The sequence below is a fragment of the Dasypus novemcinctus genome, chromosome 6 (assembly GCF_030445035.2).
Source record: "Dasypus novemcinctus isolate mDasNov1 chromosome 6, mDasNov1.1.hap2, whole genome shotgun sequence".
Classification (NCBI taxonomy): Eukaryota; Metazoa; Chordata; class Mammalia; order Cingulata; family Dasypodidae; genus Dasypus; species Dasypus novemcinctus.
This window is the reverse complement of record NC_080678.1, coordinates 57,338,262-57,363,566: the sequence shown is the minus strand read 5'-3', so window position 1 is coordinate 57,363,566 and position 25,305 is coordinate 57,338,262. Positions and strand designations below refer to the sequence as shown.

The following is a 25,305-nucleotide window of genomic DNA, read 5'->3' as shown; positions in this document are numbered from 1 at the left end:
ACAATTAAAGTATCCTATCTCTATTCTTATTTTATCTTTTCTCTATGAAACTATTCCAACATTTCTACCCTAGAGGACTTTAATATTCTTGTCTTGGAATGCCCATCTTCCTCCCTGCTGACTTCCAACTTTGCTTATATCCCAGAATATATCCACAGTATGTGCATATATGTAGATAGTGCAATCACTTTCATATATATTCAGAAAGAGTTTTGACTTTACAAAGATTCAACATTATAAGATGCTTCTATAACTTCATCAATTCTTCCTGAATCAACGGCTCTCATTCTGAGTTATTTCTCTTTAGTTATCATTTTATTATTTTCTTTGCCTTTAAGTTTCACTTTTATGGTAAACAATTTTGGTAAAATTTTTCATGAAGGATGAATTGTGAAAATAAATAACACAAAGCAAGCCATGATGTGTCATATCACTGGAATAAATGATGCTAAATAATTTCTAGTTTCAGTTTGATAAAAGGGGCTCAGCCAAGCAATAAAGCTTAGCATTAAGGTATTCTAAATTGTTATATATTCAGATTAAATTTTAGAAAAGTTATGCTCACAGAATATACATCAACTAAATAAATTGATAAATTACCTTCATCTCTAGTCAACTACATTATATCATTTTCCAAGAGATGAATTTTAATGTAATGCCGGGCATCTTCACTCTCTGAACTATAATACTTCTTGTTACTAGAGCCAAAGACCTTGTGAGCATTTTCATTTCCATTATAACTTCCAAACCATCAATAAAAATAAAAAGTCAAGTATATTCCTACATATTTTGTATCATCCAAGAAAAAAAATTATTTTCTCTGCAAAGACAAGACTGAATTGGGCATATTGGATATGTATTATTGAGATAAGCAAAACATTTGTCCTGGAAGCTGAAAGGACACTTTTTGATGTGATGGAAGAGGAATCTGTTTATGTCTAAAGTTTCCATAGCTTGCATTGATATTGTGGAGTGCAATGTGTAATCACAGGATTGATGACATGCAGCTGGCCAGTTAAGGTGGTCTAGGTATGTGTCAATTTAGTGGTTGGTCCATAAATTGCACACTTATCACATGAATTGTGCTAAATTTAACAAATATGGTACACTAGCTTTCACATACTATTTTAAATGGGATAATAGAGATTATGAGAAAACTAATTTAGGCATTGCATAGTATGGCCACACTATAGTGGTCACAGAATTGGGTCCAGCCCAGATAATCCTTTTCACCATAAAGACTCATCAGAAGGCATGAACAACCTCATATTTGGGTGGAATGTACTGCTGCCTGGGTGGATGGTTTGAGGAAAGCTGGAGAAGGCTGTTTTTAACCAAAATTTCTCACCTTTATTTTTCACCAAAAATTTAATATGCCCTAGTTTGGGTTTCCCCAAAGCAAAGCATTTGATAAGGACTTGGGTGAAGAACTTTTGAGGATGATCCCAGGAATCAGAAGTAGGAAATCAGAAGAGATACAGGGAAGGGAGGAAAGCACTAAAAATAATACTTTACTGAGCTTGTTACCACTGGGCAACTGGGGGACAATCCCCACTGGGAATCCTCCAATACACAGTGTACAGTTGTCTAGAATCATCCACCAAAGGACTGTGGGGTTGGGGCATTATCCACCGAGTTCTACCTACATTGGTTACTCCCAAACTCCAGGGCTAAGTCTGCAGTCTATAAGCATCCTTCCTTAGCTCTAGAGAAAGCCTTAAGGCAGAAGAAGAAGAGAAGCCAAAGTATATGCTTGAGGTTGGACACTGACCACATGTATGGAATTGTCTGCAATGTTGGGCAAAACTCTGATGCCCTGAGGCATGTGTCATGAGGAATCAAAAGCATCTGCTACAGTGCAACTGGTTCCCTTTTCATATTTTTCTGAGTCCTGAACACCTTGACCTTCTTTAATGGGACATGGAATACATATCCTCTATAACTCATGGACATTTGATGGTGCATTTCCAAAGGAAGAGATAGAAACTTTTTCAGCAAAATGATATATAGAAAAATATGCTAAAAGAACCAGTTTGGCATTGCAAATGTTCTGATTGTCTTGTAGATGTTTTCCACATGGCATCTTTGAGGGAGCAGACCCTTGGGAAAACTGGGACAATGATAAACATTTTATAGTAGTGGGGGATAGTTATTGGGCAACATTTATAGCACTATTCTTAGCCCTCTAGGTAATCTTGTGCAGGTGTGGGCATCTGTACAAGGCAGAGGGAACTTAATAGCCTAAGGATATCTTTGTCTCTCTAGTTGATCCCAGGATGAGATTATAAGGATCCTTGAGGCAGAAGAGTTGATGACATGCAGTTGGTCAGTTAAGGTGGTCTAGGTATGTGTCAATTTAGTGGTTGGTCCATAAATTGAGTTGATCCCAGAGACTTGGGAAGAGGGAATACCCGAATCTGCTTGTTGCCTGCAGTCCTGGGAGAGGTAGATGCATCCCACTGATGCTGCCCTATCCTGCTTGTCCTAGAGAAGCTTAAGAACAGCACAGCCTTATCACACCTCACATGAGAGCTCTCAACCTATGAACCCATTTGCTAATAGTCTTAGAGATAAAAATACCTCTCCGTTATTTTTTATTGACTGCTCTAGTGTTAAAGGAACATATTCCCATTTAAGAGGACGTGACAATTTGAAAAAGGGTTATAACTAAACAACTAGAATGACTCCTACTGATACAGAAATAATAGAAGAAACAGAAGAGGACTTTAATGAAAATGTAATGAGAACTCTTGACTAGATAGAATTAGAGAGCATAAAAGAATTCCTGAAACTTATAAAAACAGTGATTTCAAATTTCAAAATTCAGTAGAAAACAAGAAAAAGAAAATGAACAGTATAGGACAAAAAATTATTTGGAAGATGAATATAGGAAATAACTTACAACACAGAGCCAAAATGTAAAGAAATAAAAATAATGAATGAAAACTTAGCAAATCTGAAGGATGATTTAGGAGGAGTTAAATGCAATTTACAGTAGTTTCATAAGGAGAGAAAGGAATAGATGGAATAGAATAATCAAAGAAGTAATAAAAGTTTCTTGAGCTGAAGACATGAAGTTTTAAAATGAAAGTGTTCTCTGTGTGCTAGCCACCTATGTCCTGCAAGCTTTCTGAATTCCACAGATAAGTATATCTCATTAGTATACCTAAGCCTTCAGAAGGAATTGATTACTACAGAGTTGCTTCAAAGTTCCTATGAATGCATTATGTCTCTTTAAATGATTTTATCGGGAAATGGACTTTGGCCCAGTGGTTAGGGCGTCCGTCTACCATATGGGAGGTCCGCGGTTCAAACCCCAGGCCTCCTCGACCCGTGTGCAGCTGGCCATGCGCAGTGCTGATGCGCACAAGGAGTGCCGTGCCACACAAGGGTGTCCTCCGCGTGGGGGAGCCCCCACGCGCAAGGAGTGCGCCCCTGAGGAAAGCCACCCAGCGTGAAAAGAAAGTGCAGCCTGCCCAGGAATGGCGCCGCCCACACTTCCTGTGCCGCTGACGACAACAGAAGCGGACAAAGAAACAAGACGCAACAAATAGACACCAAGAACAGACAACCAGGGGAGGGGGGGAAATTAAATAAATAAATAAATCTTTAAAAATAAATAAATAAATAAATGATTTTATCAGCAGCTCTTCCTACTTACAGTTAAAAATCTTAAAAATGCCATCAGGGACTGCCCAGAAGAACATGAATATGGTGGCATGAGATATGTATCCCCAGAAAAACAAGTTTTAAAACTTAATCCATTTCTGAGTGTGTATCCATTGTAAATAGGACTGATTGATGAGGTTATTTCAGTTAGAGTATGGCCCAATTGAGTCAGAATGGGTCTTACTCTTATTACTAAAGAGGCCTTATAGGGAAGGCTAAAGAGAGAGAAAGCCACAGAGGAAGCAGCCAGAAGCTGGACCTCAATGGAACCTGGAAGGGAAGGGGGAGCCAGGATAGGCCACCATGTGCATTGCCATGTGACAGAAAATCTGGGTACCAGGAATTACCAACATCCAGCCCCAGAATACCACAGTCTTCTGAGGGAAAGCATCACCCTCTTGTAATGCCTTAATTTTGGACTTCTCCTAGTCTCCCAACCATGAGCAAGTAAATTCCTCTTGTTTAAGCCAACCCATTACATGATATTTGCTTTAGCCACAAGGAAACTAAAATAATGGGGAAAAATGAAAATTTATGCAAAAAATGAATGGAAGGAAACCTACAGATAATTTCTAATTAGTATGCTCAGGGACTTAGTGGCCAAACTGTAAAAAAGGAGAAAAACAATCACATTAGCATGAAAGTTCCAATCTTCATTGGAAGATAAAATCATAAATGAAACTCAGATGATCATTTGTATGCAAAGGCAAAAGAAAAAAATCATTGAAGGAGTCGTAAGGAGTCATAAGGTATATTCTCCATTTACTTTTTTTCATTTAAAAAATTTATTGAAGTATATCATTCATACATGAACATACATAATAAGTGTATGGTAAAAGTTGTGAACTTACAAAACAAACATGCATAATATCATACAGGGCTACCATACATCATCCCAGCACCAATAACTTGCACTGTTGTGAAACATTTGTAACAAATTATGGAAGAGGGGAAGTGGATGTGGCTCAAGTGATAGAGCTTCTGCCTACTATATGTAGGACCCAGGTTCAATCCCTGGGGCTTCCTTAAAAAAAGAAGATAAAGCATGCCTGCATGGCAAACCAGTGACTGCATGGTAAGCCAAGTGCCCATGTGGTGAGCCGAGTGCCCGTGTGGTAAGCCAAGTGCCCATGTGGCAAGCCAAGTGCCAAAGTGAGTGCCTGCATGGTGAGCCAGTGCCCATGTGGAGAGCCAAGTACCCACATGGTAAGCCAGTACCCATGCAAGTGAAACATGCAGCAAGGTGATGACACAACAAAAGAGAGATGAAGGGGAGAGTCAAAGTGAAGCACAGCAGAAACCAGCAATAGAGGTGGCACAGCTGACAGGGAACCTCTCTTGACATCAGAGGTCTCCAGGATCAAATCCCAGTGAATCTTAGAGGAGAAAAAATGAGAAGACAAAAAGAGAAAACAATAGAGAAGATCACACAGCAAGTGAACACAGACAGTAAAAACAGGGGGATAGGGAAAGGGGGAGGGAGAAAATAAATAAAGAAATCTTTTTAGAAAATTATGAAAGAGCATTGTCAAAGTATTACCACTATAGTTAGTCCATACTCAGATTTGGTATATTTTCCCCTAACCCACTCTTATTTTTTTTTTTTTTTTTTTGTCCATAAACCATATAATTTATCTAAAGTGTACAATCAATGGCATTGGTATAACCACAGATCTGTGCATTCATCACTTCAATCTATATTAGAGCATTTCCATTACTCCAAAAAGAGAAAAATACAATAAAAAAACCCACTACCATACCCATATTTTAGCTCTACCAATTACAAATCCTTTGATGTGCTTTTGCAATTTCTATTCATTTCCAAACATTTACAAACAACTTTAACCAATTCTGCATGGAATAAATTTCAGCTTTCCATTCTTTAACCACATACTATTCTCTGGTGACTTATGTTTTAGCTATTAACTTCAAGAGTTTGCTCATTATATTTAGTTCACCATAGTGAAAGCATTCAATATTTGTCCTTTTGTGCCTAGCTTGCTTCACTCAACATAATGTCCTCCAGGTTCATCCATGTTGTCATATGCTTCACAGCTTCATTTCTTCTTACAGCTGAATAATATACCAATGTGTGTATATACTAGAGTTTGTTTATCCACTCATCACTTGATGGACACCTGGGTCATTTCCATCTTTTGAAAATTGTGAATAATGTCTCTATGAACATTGGCATGCAAATGTCTGTTCATCACTACTCTCAGTTCTTCAGGGTATATTTCTAGTAGTGGTATTTCTGGGTCACATGGAGGATCTATAGCAAACTTCCTTAGAAATCACCAAACAGACTTCCACATTCTCTCCACATTCTCTCCTACATTTGTAGTTTTCTGTTTTTGTTTTTTTTTTTTAATAGTGGCCATTCTAGTAGGTGTAAAATGGTATGTCATTGTAGCTTCGATCTGCATTTCCCTAATAGCCAGTGATGTTGAACATTTTATCATGTGTTTCTTTGCTGATATTATTCTACTTTAGAAAAATGTCTATTCAGATCCTTTGCCCATTTTTTAATCATGTCATTTGTCTTTCTATTGTTGAGTTGTAGCATCTCTTATGTATCATAGATATTAAATCCTTGTTAATGTGTGATTTTCAAAAATTTTTTCCCATTGTGTAGGCTGCCTTTTTACCCTCTTCACAAAGTCCTTTGAGGTACTGAAGTGGTTAATTTTGAGGAGGCCCCATTTATCTATTTTTTCCTTTGTTGCTCATGCTTTGGGTGTAAGGTTTAAGAGACCCCCACCTACTACAAGGTCTAGTAGATGTTTCCCTATATTATCTTCTAAGAGTTTTACGATCCTGTCTTTTATGTTTAGGTCTTTGATCCATTTTGAATTTATTCTTGTATAGGGAGTGAGAGAGGGGTCCTCTTTCATTCTTTTCATTATGGATATACAATTCTCCCAGCATCATTTTTTGAAGATATTCTGTCCCAGAAAAGTGGTTTTGGTAGGTTTCAAAAATCAGTTGACCATAGAAGTGAGGGTCTATTTCTGAACATTCAATTCAATTCCATTCATCAATGTGTCTATCTTTATACCAACACCATGCTGTTTTGACCACTGTAGCTTTATAATACACCTCAAGATCAGGAAGTGTGAATCCTTTTTAAGGATATTTTTTAGCTGTTCAGGACCCTTTTCCTTTCCAAATAAATTTGGCAATTGACTTTTCTATTTCTGTAAAGTAGGCTGTTGGAATTTTTACTGGTATTGCATTGAATCTATGACGCAATTTGGGTAGAATTGACATCTTCATGATGTTTAGTCTTCCAATCCATGAACAAAAAATAACCTTCATTTATTTAGGTCTTCTTTGATTTCTTTAAGCAGTGTTATTTAGTTTTTGTAAACTAAAAATGTTTTATTTTTTGGTTTTAGATGATAGTTAGTCATTGACCTGGCTCCACACAGCTCCCAACAGCCTTGGAGGTAGGAGACTTATGCTGACGTGGCAGACGTTTTAATGGAAGTACCCTGACCTGCTCCTCCAATGTTCCCAGGGCTCCAGCACTTGATTGTGATGCATAATTCTTTTAATATGCTGTTGGATTTGATTTACAAATATTTTGTTGAGAATTTTTGCATCTAGGTTCATTAGAGAAATTGGTCTGTCATTTTCTTTTCTTGTAATGTTTTCATCTGGCTTTGGTATTTGGGTGATACTGGCTTCATAAAAAGTGTTGGGTAATTTTCCCTTCACTTCAATTTTTTGGAAGAGTTTAAACAGGATTTGTGTTCCTTCTTGAAATATTTGGTAAAATTCACCTGTAAAGCCATCTGATCCTAGACTTCTCTTTGTTGGGAGATTTTGGATGATGATTCAATCTCTTTACTTGTGATTTGTTTTTTGAGTTCCTGTATTTCTTGTAGAATCAATGTAAGTTGTTTCTGTGTTTCTAGGAATATGTCTATTTCATCTAGATTGTCTAATTTGTTGGTATACAGTTTCTCATAATATCTTCTTATGATCCTTTTTATGTCTGTGGGGCCAATTGTAATGTGTCCCTTTCATTCCTGATTTTAATTATTTGCATCTTCTCTTTTTTACTTTGTTAGTCTTGCTAAATGTTTGTCAATTTTATTGATCTTCTTGAAGAATCAGATTTTGGTTTTGTTGATTTTCAATTTCATTTATTTTTGTTCTCAAATTCATTTATTTCTGCTCTAATCTTTGTTACTTCTTTCGTTCTGCTTGCTTTGGGATTGGTTTGCTGTTCATTTTCTAGTTTCTCCAGTTTTCCAGTGAGATTTTGTGATTTTACTTCTTTCTTCCTTTTTAATACAGGCATTTAGGACTATAAATTTCCCTCTCAGTACTGCCTTCGCTGTATCCCACGTTTTGATATGTTGTGTTCTTGTTTTCATTAGTCTCAATACATGTATTGATTTCTCTTGCAATTTCTTCTTTGATCCACTGATTGTTTAGGAGTGTGTTGTTTAGCCTCCATATATTTGTCAATTCTCTTTTATTTTTAATATTTTATATTTATTATTTTATTGGTTCTCAGCTGCATTCCATTATGATTAAAGAAGGTGCTCTGTATAATTTCAATCTTCTTAAATTTATCGAGAGTTGTTTGTAGCCTAACATGTGGTCTAACCAGAAGAAGATCCATGAGCACTTGAGAAGAATGTATAACCTGATGGTTTGGGGTGCAGTGCTCTCTATATGTCTGTCAGGTCAGCTTATTTATCATATTGTTCAAGTTCTGTGGTTCCTTGTTGATATTTTGTTTAGTTGTTCTATCTATTGATGTGAGTGGTGTGTTGAAGTCTCCAACTATTATTGTAGAGACTTCTATTTCTCCTTTCAGGTTTGCCAGAATAGATAGCACTCTTTGTCAGATCTCTCAGGTCAGACCCCAAGTGCTACGGGGGAATGCATTCAGTGTAACTCTGCAGTGAGTGGTTCAGAAGCAATATCCTCAGGGCTGACCAAGCCTCACAAACCTTCTCAGATGTTGTTCTCCTCCCTTTGCCAGCCACACCCTCTCTCTGCCTACCTCCTCGGCAACCAACCCAAGGTAGTAGGGAGGGTGTTTGAGAAGGAAGATTATCTTTAGCTCCCTGCCAGCTCTCATTGCAAACAACGTGGTGGCCCTGGCATGGAAGTATGCAACCCTTCCAATGTAGCAGACGAAGTTTTCTAGCCAAAATCTAAATTTGCTCCCCTTTCTTGGGGAAGAAGATCCCTGCAACCCCCTCAGTCCACAGCCATTGCAGTCCATACCTGCTGCACTCTGCAGACTGCTCTTTGCTTCAAGGGGTGGAGGGATGGGCACCAGCTGCTTCTGTTGTAACTTTCCTCATGGGATTTTTCAGCCAGCTGAGACTCTTTCCTTTGCCCCTTTCTCTCTTCTGGGTGGTGTCTTACCTTCCTCTGGTGTCCTGAGCCCTAGAGCAGCCCTCCAGACAGTCTTCATCTGTCCTCTATTTTTTTCTGGGTGAGAAGTGATCCCTCTGCCTCTCTAATCCTCCATCTTCTGAAGTCCCCTCCATGTACTCATTTTATAAGAAATAAATGTTAAAAGAACATAAAATGAGAACTTATATTTTAAAATAGAAAAAAAAACCTTATTAAAAAAAGAGATGAATCTTATAGAGGATATAAGAAGAAATGAATCTCTGTACACTCACTAAGCTGAAAAGGATTAGGAACTGTCTGCATTAGTATGACTTTACTATTCAGGAAATTCTTTCCCAGAAAAGTAAGGTTACACATAACTTTATTTTATTTATTTATTTATTTAGTTTCAGGAGCTCCCTGTAAATCTATATATCTGAATAATAGACTACTTAACTAGTCCTTATCTGGGCAAACAGCCTCCTCTTCAGAACAATATATCACTCTATTGGACTTTTCAAATGACTGCTTGCCTTTTGTGTGATCCATGTATCTTTAAAAAAAAAAGATAAAAAAATGAAAAAAAAAAAGACTGCTTACCCTTCAAGGTTGGCTTCATAACCTTTGCCTCACTGTGTCCAACAATCCTAAACTATTATATATGAAGTTTGCCCAATTCTAATCAGACCCCCATACTTCATATCGAAAGATCTACCTCAAAACCAGACCCCCAAACCTTACAATTATCCTGCCCTTGAGATACTCTGCCTTCTGAGATACTCTGAACGTTCTTTTGAGAGTAGTCTTCTTTACTGTTACATTGAGATAAATTCAATCATTCAGTAAATATTTGTCTATCTTTTATGAAGCAGGTACCATAGTAGGTGCAAGAAACAAAGTATTGAGGGAAAAATGCAATGGTCCTTGCTCCTACAAGGCTGACAATGAGTATGAACTGCATATGTCTAAGTAAGGATATTTGAAATACCTGAAACTAAAACTGCTCAGCAAGACTCAAGAGCTTAAAAAGTAGGGATAAGGGTCAAGTAAAATATGAGGTAAGAGTGGAGAGGGTATAATTATTATATAAGTTTGATATTTTGAGAGGAGAATATAGGTTATTTATGACTGTTAAAATAGGAAGATAGCAATATAGACATATTGAAATTCAAAATTTATTAGGGGAAAGAAAAGGAATCAAGAAATATTTTGGTCAATCTAGAAAAATTAAGGAAACAAAGATAGATAAAGAATATATCAAATAACATAGCAGATAATCTCCCCATCTCAAGATCCTTAACTTAATCACATCTGCAAAGTCCCTTTTGCCATTTACGGTAATAGTCACAGATTCCAGAGGATTATGATGTGGAGATGTTAGGAGCCATTTTTTAGCCTTCCATACTATCCTTCATGTATTTCATATATAGAGGTTTTAATTTTTAGAAATCTTTGTATTTTAAGTAGAATTGAGGTGTTCTGAAAGCTGGCTGTATCTAATTTTTATCCTTTCATGATGACATATTGTCATGATCTGTTGGTATAAATTGGAAACATATATGCCTTATGAGTACTTAATTATAACATAATTTAAATATTTCATTACCTGGAAGATGAGAGAATGAGTGTGTGTAGTTAGCTTTCTTTTAGGGGACATTTGTCTAATTTGTCATCTTGAAACACATTTCAATCATTACTGTGTGTGACCAGTGGTGCTAACCAACTGTTGAACTGCCCCACTCCGAAAAGATTCTCCTTGCTGACTTGGCTCTTCCTGTATTTGATACAGTTCCTATTTTTTTTTTCAGGAAAGTTAGAAAATATTCATAAACTTAAGTATAATCTTTCTTATCTATATATATTAAAACAGGGCTTATCTCTTTATGATTGGATATACTTAATAGATAAACTATATAAACATTTTCGTACCAAGTAAAATTAACAAAAATGAAACAACCTATTCCATTTACTCTCTTATATTACAAGTTTTATACTTTATATTAAATTTCCTTTTGTACATCATTATAACCTCATGGTCTTTAAAAAATGCAATGAGCATAATTATATATATTTTTATAATCAGGTTGTCTTAACTTGGTTATAGGGAACCCTTTTAAGTTGGTTTCTTTTGACTTTTTAGAATTACTTCATATGTTCCTGAGAACATATTTGCTTCCTAGGGAAAAAAAAGATATTTCTGGATGCATTTGTTTTTTTCCTTCCTCAAGACATGAAATTAGCTATCCTCAGGAGTCATGGTTTCTTCTAATAGAGATGCCACTAGAGATCAAAATGTGGACTCAGGAGTGTATATTAGAGTTGGTGGTAAACAAAAGTGCTGCTTCTGTGTCTTCTCTTTACAGTCACATTAAAGATTTATTTTTAAGATTCACACTGATAGTTCTGATTTAACATATCCTGTTGTACTGTACTTATTGCTGTATGATTTCATCAATCACTAACACTTTCTTCCATATTGACACCTGTAAATAAAACAAAATAAAATAAAACCCAGTGGTAGTATGTCATTTTTCGTATCTCATACTGGCAAAGATAAAAAGACTGATAATGCTCAGTGTGGGTCTGAGGGAAGGTAAGCAAGACATTTTCATTAAGTGTTGGTGGTAGGATTAACTGGCATAACCTTTTTAGGGAACAATTTGGTAACATTTATTGACATTTAAAACACTCTTGGCATAGAAATTCCACTTTTAGGAATCTACCCCACACATAAACTCTTACACAAGCATTTATGTTCATTGCAGCCTGCACTGGGGTGGTGTGTAACAAGAAATCATCTAAATGACATCATAAGGGGCCTGGTTAAATACATTATTATGGTATAACCATATCATGAAATGCTATGAAACCATTAAAAAGAATGAGGTATGGGCTCCCATGGAAAAATATGAAACATTTGGAGGCAAAAAAAGTAAGCTGAAGGAAAATTGGTTTAGTTTATTTCCCTTTGTGTGTGTGTGTGTATATATATATATACATTTGTTTGCATAATAATAACAAATGCCTGAATTATCAATTACAATAAATATTATCCCAGGAAAAATAGATGTATCACTCTGCTCATTAGTTAATTTGGATTACGGTCTGCTATTTATAGTGTAAGAAGATAAAATTTCTTATCAACAAATTAAGAAGCAATGATTGCTGTGCACAGTCTTCTCATAAGGTTGGGCATGCACAGTTGTGACACCTAACAACAGTCAAGTAGAAAGTGCACTTTCTATTAGAGATGATTTCTTAAGGGGTAAAAAATGTTTTATTAAACAATAGAAACCTCAGGTTAAGTTCATTTTGCTGCCCCAATGTTCATACTTATCCAGCAGAAGTAGTTAAAATGAACTAGTTACAATTCCAGAATGAATTAAACTCTTAGATTTTCAAATAATAATATTATCTACCTCAAAATCATGCATTTATTGTGTATTAAATAAATTTAAAAACTCAGAGAAGACTGAAAAAAAATAAGGTCAGAGAAATCAAAGGCTGATTTATATTTTATTTATTTTGCTATCTTCTCAGAGGGAAAGCAACACTCACTAAAAGATGATGTGTATCATGGAAGGGGAGTGCAGGGTGCCACTGGACATCACAATCAGGCAAGCTATCTTTATTATTATTATTTTTATTTATTTATACCACCCTGCCCCCACCAGTTGTCTGCTCTCTGTGTCCATTCACTGTGTTTTCTTCTGTGACCACTTCTATCCTTATCAGCGGCACCAGGAATCTGTGATTCTTTTTGTTGCATCATCTTGTTGTGTCAGCTCTCCATGTGTGCAGTGCCATTCTTGGGCAGGCTGCACTTTCTTTCGTGCTGGGCGGCTCTCCTTATGGGGCGCACTCCTTGTGCGTGGGGCTCCCCTACACAGGGGACACCTCTGCATGGCACGGCACTCCTTGAGCACATCAGCACTGCACATGGGCCAGCTCCACACGGGTCAAGGAGGCCTGGGGTTTGAAGCACAGACCTCCCATGTGGTAGGCGGATGCCCTATCCATTGGGCCAAGTCCGCTTCTCTAGGCAAGCTATCTTGAGGTGAATGGAAGAGATGGTCAGAGAAGATTCTTTGAGAAGTTTAGTTGAAAGTAAAATCAAGATGAGGATAGAATTGTGGAAGGGAAATGATAGAGGCATATACCAGGTAAAAAACAACATGTTCAAAGGCTTGGCAAAGTTATGTATATCCAAGTAACTTACATTCTTTATAAGTCAAACATTGTATAGGAAGTTAAAAAATCAATTGGAGGGAAGCGGACATGGCTCAACTGATAGAACAACTACCTACCATATAGGAGGTCCAGGGTTCAAACCCAGGGCCTCCTGGCCCATGTGGTGAGCTGGCCCAAGCACAGCACTGCCGTGCACAAGGAGTGCCATGCCACACACGGGTGTCCGCCATGTAGGGAAGCCCCACGTACAAAGAGTGTGCCCCACACTGAGCTCCCCATGAGAAAAAAGCACAGCCCACCCAGGAGTGGCAGCGCACACACAGAAAGCTGATGCAGCAAGATGATGCAACAAAAAGAGACAAAGATTCCTGGTGCTGCTGAGACAAAGATTCCTGGTGCAAGCAGACACAGAAGAACACACAGCAAATGGACACAAAGAGCAGACAAATAGGGGAGGGGAGAGAAATAAATAATAAAAAGAATCTTTAAAAAAAAAAGGTCAACTGGATTTTACTTATGTATATCATAGTTCTTATCTGACCTTGAACCAGGTATATCACATTATCTTTGCAATGCCACCTTCAAGGACATGCAACTGAATTCAACAACTTTTTTTCTCAGTATTGGGGATGTAAAGTTGAATACCACTGTTGCTTTCTTTAAGAACCTCAAAGTCTAGTGGTGGAGACAGATATAGCTATAACTACCTATACCTTATCAAAATAAAACATGACAAGATCTCTACTAATAGAATAAAGAGAAGACTGGAACTATAGAGAAGGAGTGATTAGTTCTGCAACAAAAAGCTCAGAGAGGAGGGTGCGACTGGAGCTGAATTTTAAAAGTCAAAAGGATTGGTTAGACAGAAAAGGGAAAAGACAGCATTTTAAGGAGAAGGAACAGCAAGAGCACAGGATCTTAAGCATTAAAGTATGTACTGTACCAGCAAAAGGTTGGTTAGTGATATGGGTAAAACATAGACTTAAAGTAAAATTTAAAACATCTCTTTAGTGCTATGATAAGATGTTGCATATATACTTATATTTTTCAAGTGCTTCACAAAGGAATAAATATTTGCTAGATTCTATCAGTCATTTCTGTTAGAGGGAATGTCTATTTAGATGGATAGAAACAATGCAAAAAAAAAAAGGGTAGAAAAAAATAGAATCTGAGCCATGAGATGTCTCAGCTCTTGATTCTTCTAGGAAACTGTTGATAGCTAGAATTGAGGTAACAACAAAAGAATAAACTAAGCTTTTGATAAATTAATTTGGCCATTTTCATGGTACCTGATCTTCTTTGCTGGCTCCTCTCTTCTATATACCTCCAGAAGTAGTTTTTGTAGTTCTTCTGGATTTGGTTCTGGACCTTCTTCTTTTCTCATGCTACTTTCTTTTCCATGGCCTAAAATAAATCATTATGACTTCTCACATTCAGCCTCAACTCAATCCTCTCTTCTGAACCTCAGACCCATATATCATGCCATCCTGACTTGAATGTCTTACAAATTTAAGATTCATAAAACTGTACTCTTGCTTTTTCCCATCACCCTTGCCTAATCTCCATTCTTCCACAACTTAATGATAGACACTACCCTCTACTCAGATATTCAAACTGGAACCTAGAACTTTTTCCTGACTCCTTCCTCTTTGTAGCAGTTTAGTATTATTTACGAATTCCCAAAATAGATATTGGATTATGTTTGTAAACTGGTCTGTGTTTCTGGGTGTATTAGATTGTATTAAATTCAGGTTTCACTTTTACTTGATTAAACTATGATTAAGGCTTTGATTGGGCCATGTCAGTAGGATGTTGAGTCCCTACCCCCTTGGTGGGCAGGATCTCACAGAGAAAACCACATGGCAGAGGAGGAAGGTTAGAATTTTGGATACTGGAACCCTGGAAAGCAAACACACAGGAGAAGAACACAGAGGAATAGAGATTGCTCCACAGACACAGCAGAGGCCCCAGGAAGAGAGAGCGTGATGGTCTACAGCTGACTTTGTGGAGAGATAAGAGCAGCTGAGCTGGGAGAGAAATGAGCCTGGGGAGAGAGAAGGAGAAGAGGCTTATCCCAGCCTACAGCTGATATTGGAAGAAGCTGGGACCATGGAGCCTTAAGAGGAAGAGGAAGGCTGGACCCTTGCAGAAGTTGGCAGCTATCTTGCTCCAACACGTAGCAAAAGACTTTGGTTGAGGGAAGCAACTTATGCTCAATAGCCTGGTAACTGTAACCTTCTACTCCAAATAAATACCCTTTATAAAAGCCAACAGATTTCCAGTATTTTGCATCAGAACCCCTTTAGCTGACTAATATACTCTCTCTCACCCTTCACATTCAGAGTACACTAAAACTAAGACCTGGTTCAATCCAAACTTTTATCTCTAGTCACTCCATCTCTGTCCTTCTATACTGCTATATGCTAATATAAACTAGCATCCTCTATAGTAACAGCCTCCTAAATGGTCACCCAGCTTTGCTTGCTTTCTCAGGGTCTGCTATGAAAAGTTCCCTTCACTATGCTTTTCAATTGCATCCCCTGCTTAGCTTTTACACTTACCCTTGCCTACTTGCCTGCTCTGGCTCAGATCAGCTTTAACATCAGACATCTCAGGCTATCCACCTACTTTCTATTCTTCCCAGGGCTTCCCATGCTTTGTAAACCATGCTCATACTGAGTGAGAGATTCAAGGTTATGTCTAAGGAGATGGGATGAGAAAATTATCATCTGTAATTTTCAGTTATTCTTAATAGGTGACTTCACCAAATGCAGAAAAGCATAATGGTAGGGGTTGGGGAGGTAATGGGTTAATAAGTACTAAGACCAATTCTGAGTTTTCCTGTAATAAATAATGAAACACTGGTTTAAGCAGTAAAGACATTTTTACCTTACATGAGGTCTGTAGTAGAGTATGCTCCAGGTTTAATTCAGCAGCTCAATAGCATCATCAAAGACTTAGGCTCTTTACATTTTCCTGCCGTGCTGTTTAAGAATGAAATTCTTAAAATTATTGGCATCTCTGTGCTATCAATTTCTTTTCTAAACTATCAATAATGTCTACTATAAACAAATGTCTTGAAAATAATTTAGATTAATAAAAGTCATGTAAAAGTTGCTGAGTGACCTATTCTTTTTTGATTTGTTCTGCAGGAGAGGGGAATGAGTGCATGGATCATAGGAAAGTTAGAAACTAGTGAGACTTAAGTCCAGTAGGAGCAGAAGTTTGGAGCCACGACTTACTGGATTTTAAATTTTTTCCCTCCTTATTCCTAAATGATCTGTTTCAATAATTTGCCTTGGCTAAACTTTCTGAATCTCATATTCCAAGCTGCTTCATTTAATCAACAACTATATTTCAAAAGTTCAATTTTAATTATTTCATTCACTGAATACCATTCCTTTCCTTCCAGCCTAATTTTACTGTCAACTCCAAGATTCCTTTGACTCAATAGGACATTTAATCCATTGACCCTGCCAATTACTGACTGTTCATCACTCCATTATTTCTCTTAGAACCAAAAAAACTTTCACAGAAGCTCCCAAATAACCCTTTCATATCTCGTTGGTAAGAATTGTCACATGCTCTTTCCTAAATCAAAACTGGCAAGAAAAATAGAATTACCCAGATTGTTCTAGACCAATCAGTATTTTCTTCTGAGCTGGGGATAGAGTGAGGTTCCCGAGAAGTGAATACCTACACATTTTTTTCCAAGAAGAAAGGGAGAATAAATGTTGAGTGGCTAACCAAAAGTAAGTGCTATAGTATTACATGATAACGTTGTCCTTTTAGACCCAGGTGCAAATGCTGTATTTTGAAGTAATTGTTCATTTGTCAGGAATGGGGAGGTATGAAGAAAAGAAGCAAAGGGATAACTCTGTTTCCAACCATCACATTCTAGAACTGATTCTACTAAATACTTGTTGGATAATTTTAGATAAGGTATTAAATTAAGTCTTGATTTCCATATCCATAACATGATGCAAGTATTGTTCTACATATGGGATTGCTGGGAAGATAAAATGAGATAATTACACTATGTAATTGAAAAGCAATATTATTTCTCCATTTTTGCCTCCCACACTGCCTGTACATTCTATTTTCATTTATTCATTAATTTATATACCCTTTCAACAAATAGTTTCAGACAGTCTGTTAATGGAAGATCTGGGATGAATATTTAGCAATCAAAAAAGTTTTCACCATGGCCCTGGCATCTAAGGTATTCAATAAACAAATGATGTAGCAGCATCTGCCTTCTCTCATGGAGTACAGAATCAAAAACAAAACAAACAAACAAACCAGAAAAACAAAGCACTATAGGATGTAAGAGGAGAAAGGTAAGGTGGGATATTGTTTGTGGAATGTGAATTGTCCAGTTTACAAAAGTGGCTGCAACCACATATGTGAATCCACATTGCTATTCTGGCTTAAGTATTATTGGGTTTTACTACTTACTGATATATAATATAACATATAATATAGGCAAAGGAACCCAACTCAAGAAAGATCTTTATACTATAACAAAACAGCCAACACAAATGGAAAACAGATTGGTTCATGCATGGGCTATTGAGACAACAGGAAATTAACATTAATGGACAAAGTAAAAACAGTCCTCCTGATAAATAATTAATAAAAAAAGAACTTTTCTCCTGAAAGTTCTTCATTCTTTGGAATAATAAGTGAATATTACTGGATTAGAAATTTTTTGTAAATTTTTTTAAATTAATGGTTTCAAAGTCAGCTAACCTATTGTCTTAGAGATCCAATGACTTAATGCAGGGGTTCTTAACTTTTTTGTTCCACAGATCCCTTTACCAGTCAGGTGAATTGAATACTACTGTAATTTATTTATTGCAAACATTCATAAGTGAAGGAGACCCTAGATTTCAGTTAGAGATAAGAGAAAATAAAGATAATAAGTTGATTTTTTTCAATTCAAGCTTATGGATCCCCTGTAATCTTTCCACGGACTCTTTGGGGGTCCATGGACCCCTGGTTAAGAAGAACCCCTGGCTTAATGAGATTTTCCAAGTTTAGAAAATGAGCATTTCAAAAAAAAATAAGCTGCTAAAACACAATTGCTATTGTCTACGATTATTCTCGAAAAATACAGGGAAGAAGAGATTTTTATAGGGATTTGGAACCCATTATTTATTTTTATGATGGGATAACTATGTATTTTGGATAAAAGAGAATTCAGGAGGAAATGTTTCTCTGCAACAATATTGACTTTGCAGGAAAATCGCTATAGTACAGGACTGGAAAGTAAATAGTTATAGTTTCTCCCTATTAAATGCAAATATCAAAGAATATAAAAGATATTGGTACACTTAGACCTACGATAAAGTTTGCATCTCATTTCTCAAACAGTTCTGTGGATTTAGAATCAGCACTTAATGGGAAGGAAGCATTCCCAATATCAAAGTCCTAGGAAACTTTGTCATTGCAAAATAACTCCATTGCAAAATAATAGAGAATGTAAAACAGCAGGTCACCTCTGTAGTTGTGTGGTTCAGTCCTATTCATCACTTGAAGCACAACTTTAAGAAATCAGCTTAGCTTGGAGATTCTGGGGAACAGCCTAAAGGATAGCTACAAGTGATAATGTGGTTTCTTTAGAGCAAATGTTTCTTGTAGCCTGCAGAACCTAACTTGTGGTCTATGCAGGCTATTTATTCAAATAAGTTCAAAGTGACAGTTGTTGAAGCATGGATCACTCCAACCTCATCTAGTACACATGGACCCATCTTCTGTTGGCTTTATCTACTGCAACAAAAAAGCAAATAAGCTAAATTAATAATTTCTAAAAGTTATAAAAGGAAAGCTACAACAGCAGGACAGTAAGATAGTAGATTTAAAACCTTCTTGGCATAGGCACAAAATTGCTTAATTTTGAGATAATAAGTATCTATGAAAAACTGGTCTTATGTCAGTTGACCTGATTAGGCATGAAGGGATATTAAGAAACACTTTACCCCCTCTCAGTCTAAAGCAGAGTAGGCATCACCATCTCCAAATCCTCAAGATTGAGGAATGAACAAACATAAGATAGGAATGCAACTATCAAGCAAAGTAGACTTATTTTTATTGTAGTAATGGAAGAATTTGTAACATTAATAAAGATAGTAGTTACCAGAGGTTCTGAGGGGAGGAGAAAGAGAGAAGAGGTGGAATGTAGGGCATTTTTAGGGCATTGGAATTGTTGTGCATGATTTTGCATGGTGGATACAGGCCATTAAACATTTTGTCAAAACCTATAAAATTATATGGTGTGAAATATAAATCATAATGTAAGCTATTGACTATGGTTAGTAGCAATGTTTCAATATTTGTTCATCAATTTTAACAAATGTACCACACTAATGTAAAATGTTATTAACAGGGGAAAATGTGAGGGGGAGGGAGTGGGGTATATTTTTTATGTAACTTTTCTCTAATCTAAATTAAAAGTTTTAAGAAGATAAAAAAGAAACACTTTAATTTTGCTTAATAAAAGTAACTGATCAGTGGTTAGGGCGTCCATCTACCACATGGGAGGTCTGCGGTTCAAACCCCAGGCCTCCTTGACCTGTGTGGAGCTGGCCATGAGCAGTGCTGATGTGTGCAAGGAGTGCCATGCCATACAGGGGTGTCCCCGTGTAGGGGAGCCCCACGCACATGGAGTGTGCCCCATAAGGAGAGCTGCCCAGCACAAAAGAAAGTGCAGCCTGCCCAAGAATGGCACCGCACACACGGAGAGCTGACACAACAAGATGATGCAACAAAAAGAAACACAGATGCCCATGCTGCTGACAACAATAGAAGTGGACAAAGAAGAAGATGCAGCAAATAGACACAGAGAACAGACAACTGGGGCAGGGGAGGGGGGGGAAGGGGAGAGAAATTAAATAAATAAATAAATAAATAAATAAATAAATAAATAAATAAATCTTTACCAAAAAAAAAAGTAACTGATATATATTTTGTGCCAAGAACTGGAAGATATTTATGTAGACTGTCTTGTTTAATTCTTTCAACAATCCCATGAAGTAAATGTTATTATTCTCACTTTGTAGATGAAAAAATTTGAGGAAAAAGAGGTTAACTTGCTCAAGATCTCACAGATACTAAGTGATGAAGCTAGAATTAAAAAACCAGAAAGTTTAATTCCAGAGACCATGGTCTTACTCTTCTATATGCTCATATAGAGAGCCTACCCTTTTCCCCACAGAATTTAACTTTTTCCTTCCGTGTTTCTTCCCCAGAAAGCCATCTTGATAACCAACTCAAAAGTACAGTAGATGGCTGTAGCTTAAAAACTATATAGAACACCATAACATCTTAAGAGTTGAGTGACTATTTTAGAAGACCTATGAATAATGAGCAAAATTATTTAGCATATTCTTTAATGTAGGGGATTGATTAGAAAAGAAGTTCCATTTAAGACATATTAAAATAATGTAGAACATTAATGCTCAACTTTTTTCTTTTCCACTCTGAATCATACAACTGATATTGTTCACTTCCGGATAAACTGCACAGCCACTCCCAACTCAAGTCTTCAATTCTAATTTGGGTGTTCAGAGCTGACCATTAAACTGAACCTTTTACTTGGCTTCCCCTTTGTCTCAGGTGCAAATCCTTTCCTTTTGCTTTCCCATTCCTCCCAGTTGCAAATTCCCACTTTCCATAAGACTTAATTCCCATTCTTATGATCCCTTCCGACAATCTTGCCTCTTATGTCACTGAGGTTACTGAGGCCATCAGGTTTGACTTCCATGAAGTCTCTCCTAGATCTACACATTTATGCACATGTGCACCTATCCTTCAGTCTTCCCTGAGAAGATAAGATTTCCTTTCCTTCTCCTCCAAATCAGATTCTCTGTCTGCGCTCTTGGTTATGCCCTCTCCCATCTCTTCAAGGAAACTGAGACATTACTTTTGCATCTATTTCCCGGGATATGGTAGATTTATCAAATACATTGCCCATGGTCTCTTTTATGGGTTGGTCCCATGGTCCCCACAAAAGCACATCCATGCTTTGCACTGAGCTAATTTCTCTGTACTTTGACTTGGATGAGAGTGGGCATCTATTTATCACAAAGGGCACCCAATTTACAGACTGGCTGGAGAATTAAGATCTGGCAGAAAAAGATAAGCTGGGTCTGTCACTTTTAAAACTTTTTTAGTGGCTGCTCACTGCTTTAAGAATAAGGGATCCCTCTTAAGTGAGATAAGTAAATTTCTATTATTAGAATAAATATACGCATGTCTTGCCTCTGAATGTCATTCCCTTTAATGTTCAGTGCAAGTAAGTGTATACTGTATAACTGCTAGAGAGTTAAGCATCAAGATACAGGAATAATAACACTGAACATTTTTAATGATCAAAATACCACTTATAGCAGCCTATTATAGGTGTTTTATATACATCATCTCTGATTTCACAAAAATCATGCAATAGAGGCTCTCATATTCCTAATTTTCAGATAAGGAAACTAAAACTCAGAGATCTTGAGTAACTTCCCAAGGTCACTCAGTTAATGAATAGCAGAGCTTGGAGTCTAGATCCAAAGCCTATGATGTGGCAGTTTGATATTTATAAATTCCAACAAAGGGATATAGATTATGTTTGTAAACGGGTCTGTTCCTCTAGACGTGATACCGTTTGATTGTATTAATTCAAAGTTTATATGTTTATTTGATTAAACCAAGATTAGGGCTTTCATTCAACCAGTGGTTAGGATGACTCTGGATTGAGTCCCTGTCCCCTAGGTGGGCTATATAAATGGACACTCACACAGAAAAAGACACACAGGAGAAGACACAGAAGATGAAGAGAGAACTTTTATTCTGGAGCCCCAGAGAGCTGAGCCATTTCCCTTATAGTCTGCAGTTAAAAAGACCAGAGCCTTGAGCCACTGGGAAGGCCTGGAAAGAAATGAGCCCTCTAGCCCACAGCTGAAATTGGAAGAAGCTGGGCCCATGGAGCCTTAAGAGGATGAGGAAGGCTGAACCCTCATAGATCAGCAACCACCTTGCTCAAACACGTGGCAACAGACCTTGATGAGGAAGTACCTGTTATGGTACTTTGAGTTGGACTTTTTAGGGCCTTGTAACTATAAGCTTTTACCCTAAATAAATACCCTTTATAAAAGCCAACAGATTTCTAGTACTTTGCATTAGCACCCCTTTGGCTAATACATATGCTCTTTGTATTTCATCTTGCCTTTTCTCAAGCAAGAAAACAAAACAAAACATGACAAAAACCAAACCAAAAAAAGAAAAGAAAACATGAAGGTATCACTAATTTTGGTTTATCATGTATTTAAATCTTGGCATGGTATCAAAAGGACTGGAGTTGGTTTATATCATATATAAAGCAGCATAAAATTAACAGATAAGGAATTAGGAGAAGGAAAATAAAATCAAGCTAGGTGAAAATTTACTAAATTTACTATATAAGAATGTGTGCCATAAAGTTTTGTCAGTAGAGCAGGCACTCTAAACAGTGCTTCATTGAGAAGAAGTGAATTATACTTTTAGGAAGATTTAGTGGTAGGTCCTGAGGACTCAAAGATTGGGTCTGAGGGGTGGCCATTATTAAAGAGAAAGCACTAAAATATACTGAGATGTACCTGGCACAAACACTTGCTAAATGAACGTAGACATTTTAATCAGGTATTTTAGCCTGTAAGTGTAAGGGTTAGGATTTTATAAAAAAAGAGGTGAATATGTACTAATCTTTCAATTTGAGGAAAGTCCTATGACACACTGACCATGACTATTCAGACATCAGCATTTTACAAAACGACATATCCAAGAGAACACTTGTTGCCCTAAAGACGGTTTCCTGCCACAGATCATCATAAAATTTGCTGCCTTAAAGTTGATATCTGTTAATTTTATACCAATTTCTTCACTGGTTAACATTTAGAGATGTGCCCCTCTGAACCCAGTATAGAAAAACAATTAAGATGGTGATAGGCTTAAAAAACAGCAACTTATTAGTACTTGTGAAGGGAAAGTCACACTTAGATACATGGTCCAAACTTCTTTGAATTTGGATCACCATATGGCTTCTTTAATACTTATTCTTTTCCCAAAAGCATTTAAACTAGAGTTCAAGAGGAGAAACCAAGCTGTTGTCTGGGTTTATGATTTGGCAGGTCAGGCAAAGATTCTGTGCCACAACCTATGACAAAAACAGCTGTTGATTTGAGTATGCAACTATATGGGAAGACAGGGCGGACCTACCTGGCCTGATGAGAAACAGAGCATGTTAGCTTCACAAAACAGCTCATTCTTAATAATGGCGTAAAGCCGTAGGGCCATGACTCGGTTTGCGCAAGAAATCAGGACAGTTCTGAGGCTTCGGTATCTATCTACAAGCACAGAAATTTCAATGTGCTGTCTCGTTAATGTATGGATTAGCTTTACTAGTCCAGGTCAAGTCACTACTACCAAAAATTTCTGGAGAACTGAGCCCTTTTCCAAGGTCTCTGCCTTGTCATACGCTGCTTATTTTCAAACTCTAATGCGCGAAAAATCTTGGGCTTCAGGAGGCATCCTGGAGCACAGCCCAGAGTCCTGCATTTTCAACAAGCGCCTCAGGTGGATTTGAAGCGGGTGGTTCAGGGACCACATTTTGAAAAACATAATGGAATGGAGTAGTATGGTGACATCGGTTAAAAGGTGTCCTGCTTTGGTAGCCTTGGCGACTAAGACTTGGTCCGAGCTTCAGTCACACCCTAGAAAATTTTAAAAACCGGGTGAGTTGTTGAGTCAGCCCCTGAGGCGTCGGTTAGGAGGAAAACTCGCCCAAGCTCGGGAGCCAGCAGACACCCACTCGACCTAAGCCACAAATCTGGGACTTCCCGGGACCAGCCGTGCAGGCCCCACCCGAGCCACCGGTCTAGGAGCCTCCCCCGGGTTTTCCGCCGGCTCCCACGACCTTCCTCAAGCCAATGGGGCCTCCTCCGAGTCCTAGCGCAGAGAACACGCAGGACCGCCGGGTCGGCACGGGCCGGAAGCGTCTTCCCGGCCCGCCCCCTGCCCCCCGGAGCCGGAAGTATGGCGCTAGCGCCGGCTCCGGCCTTGCGAGGTCCAAACCGCACAATGCTCCGCGGCCCTAGCATCCTCCTCGGGGCCTCCGTAGCGCCAGCCGCGGTCCTGGCTGCGGCGCTACTGTCGTCGCTGGCGTGCTGCTCCCTGCAGGAGCCGGGAGACCCGGTGGTTTCGGGGCTCAGTCCCTACTTCGGCACCAAGACTCGATACGAGGATGCCAACCCCGGGCTGCTACCGGACCCTGAGGCGCCTCGGCGGGACCCGGAGCTGCTGGAGGGGACCTGCACCCCTGTACAACTGGTCGCTCTTATCCGCCACGGCACCCGCTACCCCACGGCCAAACAGATAGGCAAGTTGCGGCAGCTGCACGGGCTGCTGCAGGCCCGCGGTCCCGGGGGCGGTAGAGTCGGCGCTGTCGGCGGACGCGACCTGGGTGCGGCGCTAGCCGGCTGGCCTCTGTGGTACGCGGACTGGATGGATGGGCAGCTGGTGGAGAAGGGGCGGCAAGACATGCGACAGCTGGCGCTGCGTCTGGCCTCGCTCTTCCCTTCTCTCTTCAGCCGCGAGAACTACGGCCGCCTGCGGCTGGTCACCAGCTCCAAGCATCGCTGCGTAGACAGTGGCGCCGCTTTCCTGCAGGGGCTTTGGCAGCACTACCACCCGGGACTGCCACCGCCAGACGTCGCAGGTGACCGCCCGGGCCGCGGATATTTTCTTTAAAACTATATAATCTACTTGGCAGTTAAAGTGGGCCGTATTGTCCATTTCAGGGTACTTATACATAAATATACATACATACAACCCCAAAGCAAAAATGGTATAACTACATTCAATTTTCTCAAATTTTGTATACAGAAATGATAAATTAAGTGTTCTTTTCATGGTATTACTGAAGAAATAATGATTGAGGTATATGTGTAATTGGAAAATGACTCTGAAAAAACTTAAAAGGTATCCTAGTATCTTTCACATGATTATCGAATGCCTTTAGTAGAGACCCATACACATTTTGGCCAAATTGGGGAAATA

General features: G+C 38.3%; 1 protein-coding gene and 1 long non-coding RNA gene across 7 annotated transcripts in view; one reads left to right on the top strand and one right to left on the bottom strand.

Moving 5' to 3' along the window:
- Window positions 1-11,384: 11,384 nt before the first annotated feature.
- On the bottom strand, window positions 11,385-24,337 carry LOC131278733 (uncharacterized). Of its 2 annotated transcripts, none has more exons than XR_011649029.1 (4): window positions 24,112-24,337; window positions 16,114-16,208; window positions 14,514-14,628; window positions 11,385-11,516 (listed from the first exon to the last, which is right to left on the bottom strand). It is a non-coding gene; the product is annotated as an uncharacterized lncRNA (long non-coding RNA). The 2 variants fall into 2 exon arrangements; XR_009186150.1 differs by lacking the exon at window positions 24,112-24,337 and adding an exon at window positions 23,467-24,008.
- The window catches only part of MINPP1 (multiple inositol-polyphosphate phosphatase 1), a 152,656-nt gene continuing 151,627 nt past the window's right edge, over window positions 24,277-25,305 (top strand). For 4 of the 5 annotated variants that reach the window (XM_071215793.1, XM_071215794.1, XM_058298847.1 and 1 more), the window contains exon 1: window positions 24,283-24,964. In XM_071215793.1, the coding sequence (XP_071071894.1) occupies window positions 24,283-24,964 (682 nt within the window). Of the gene's footprint in view, window positions 24,965-25,305 lie in introns of all 5 variants that reach the window. The other variant, XM_004462380.4, reaches the window with a different exon arrangement.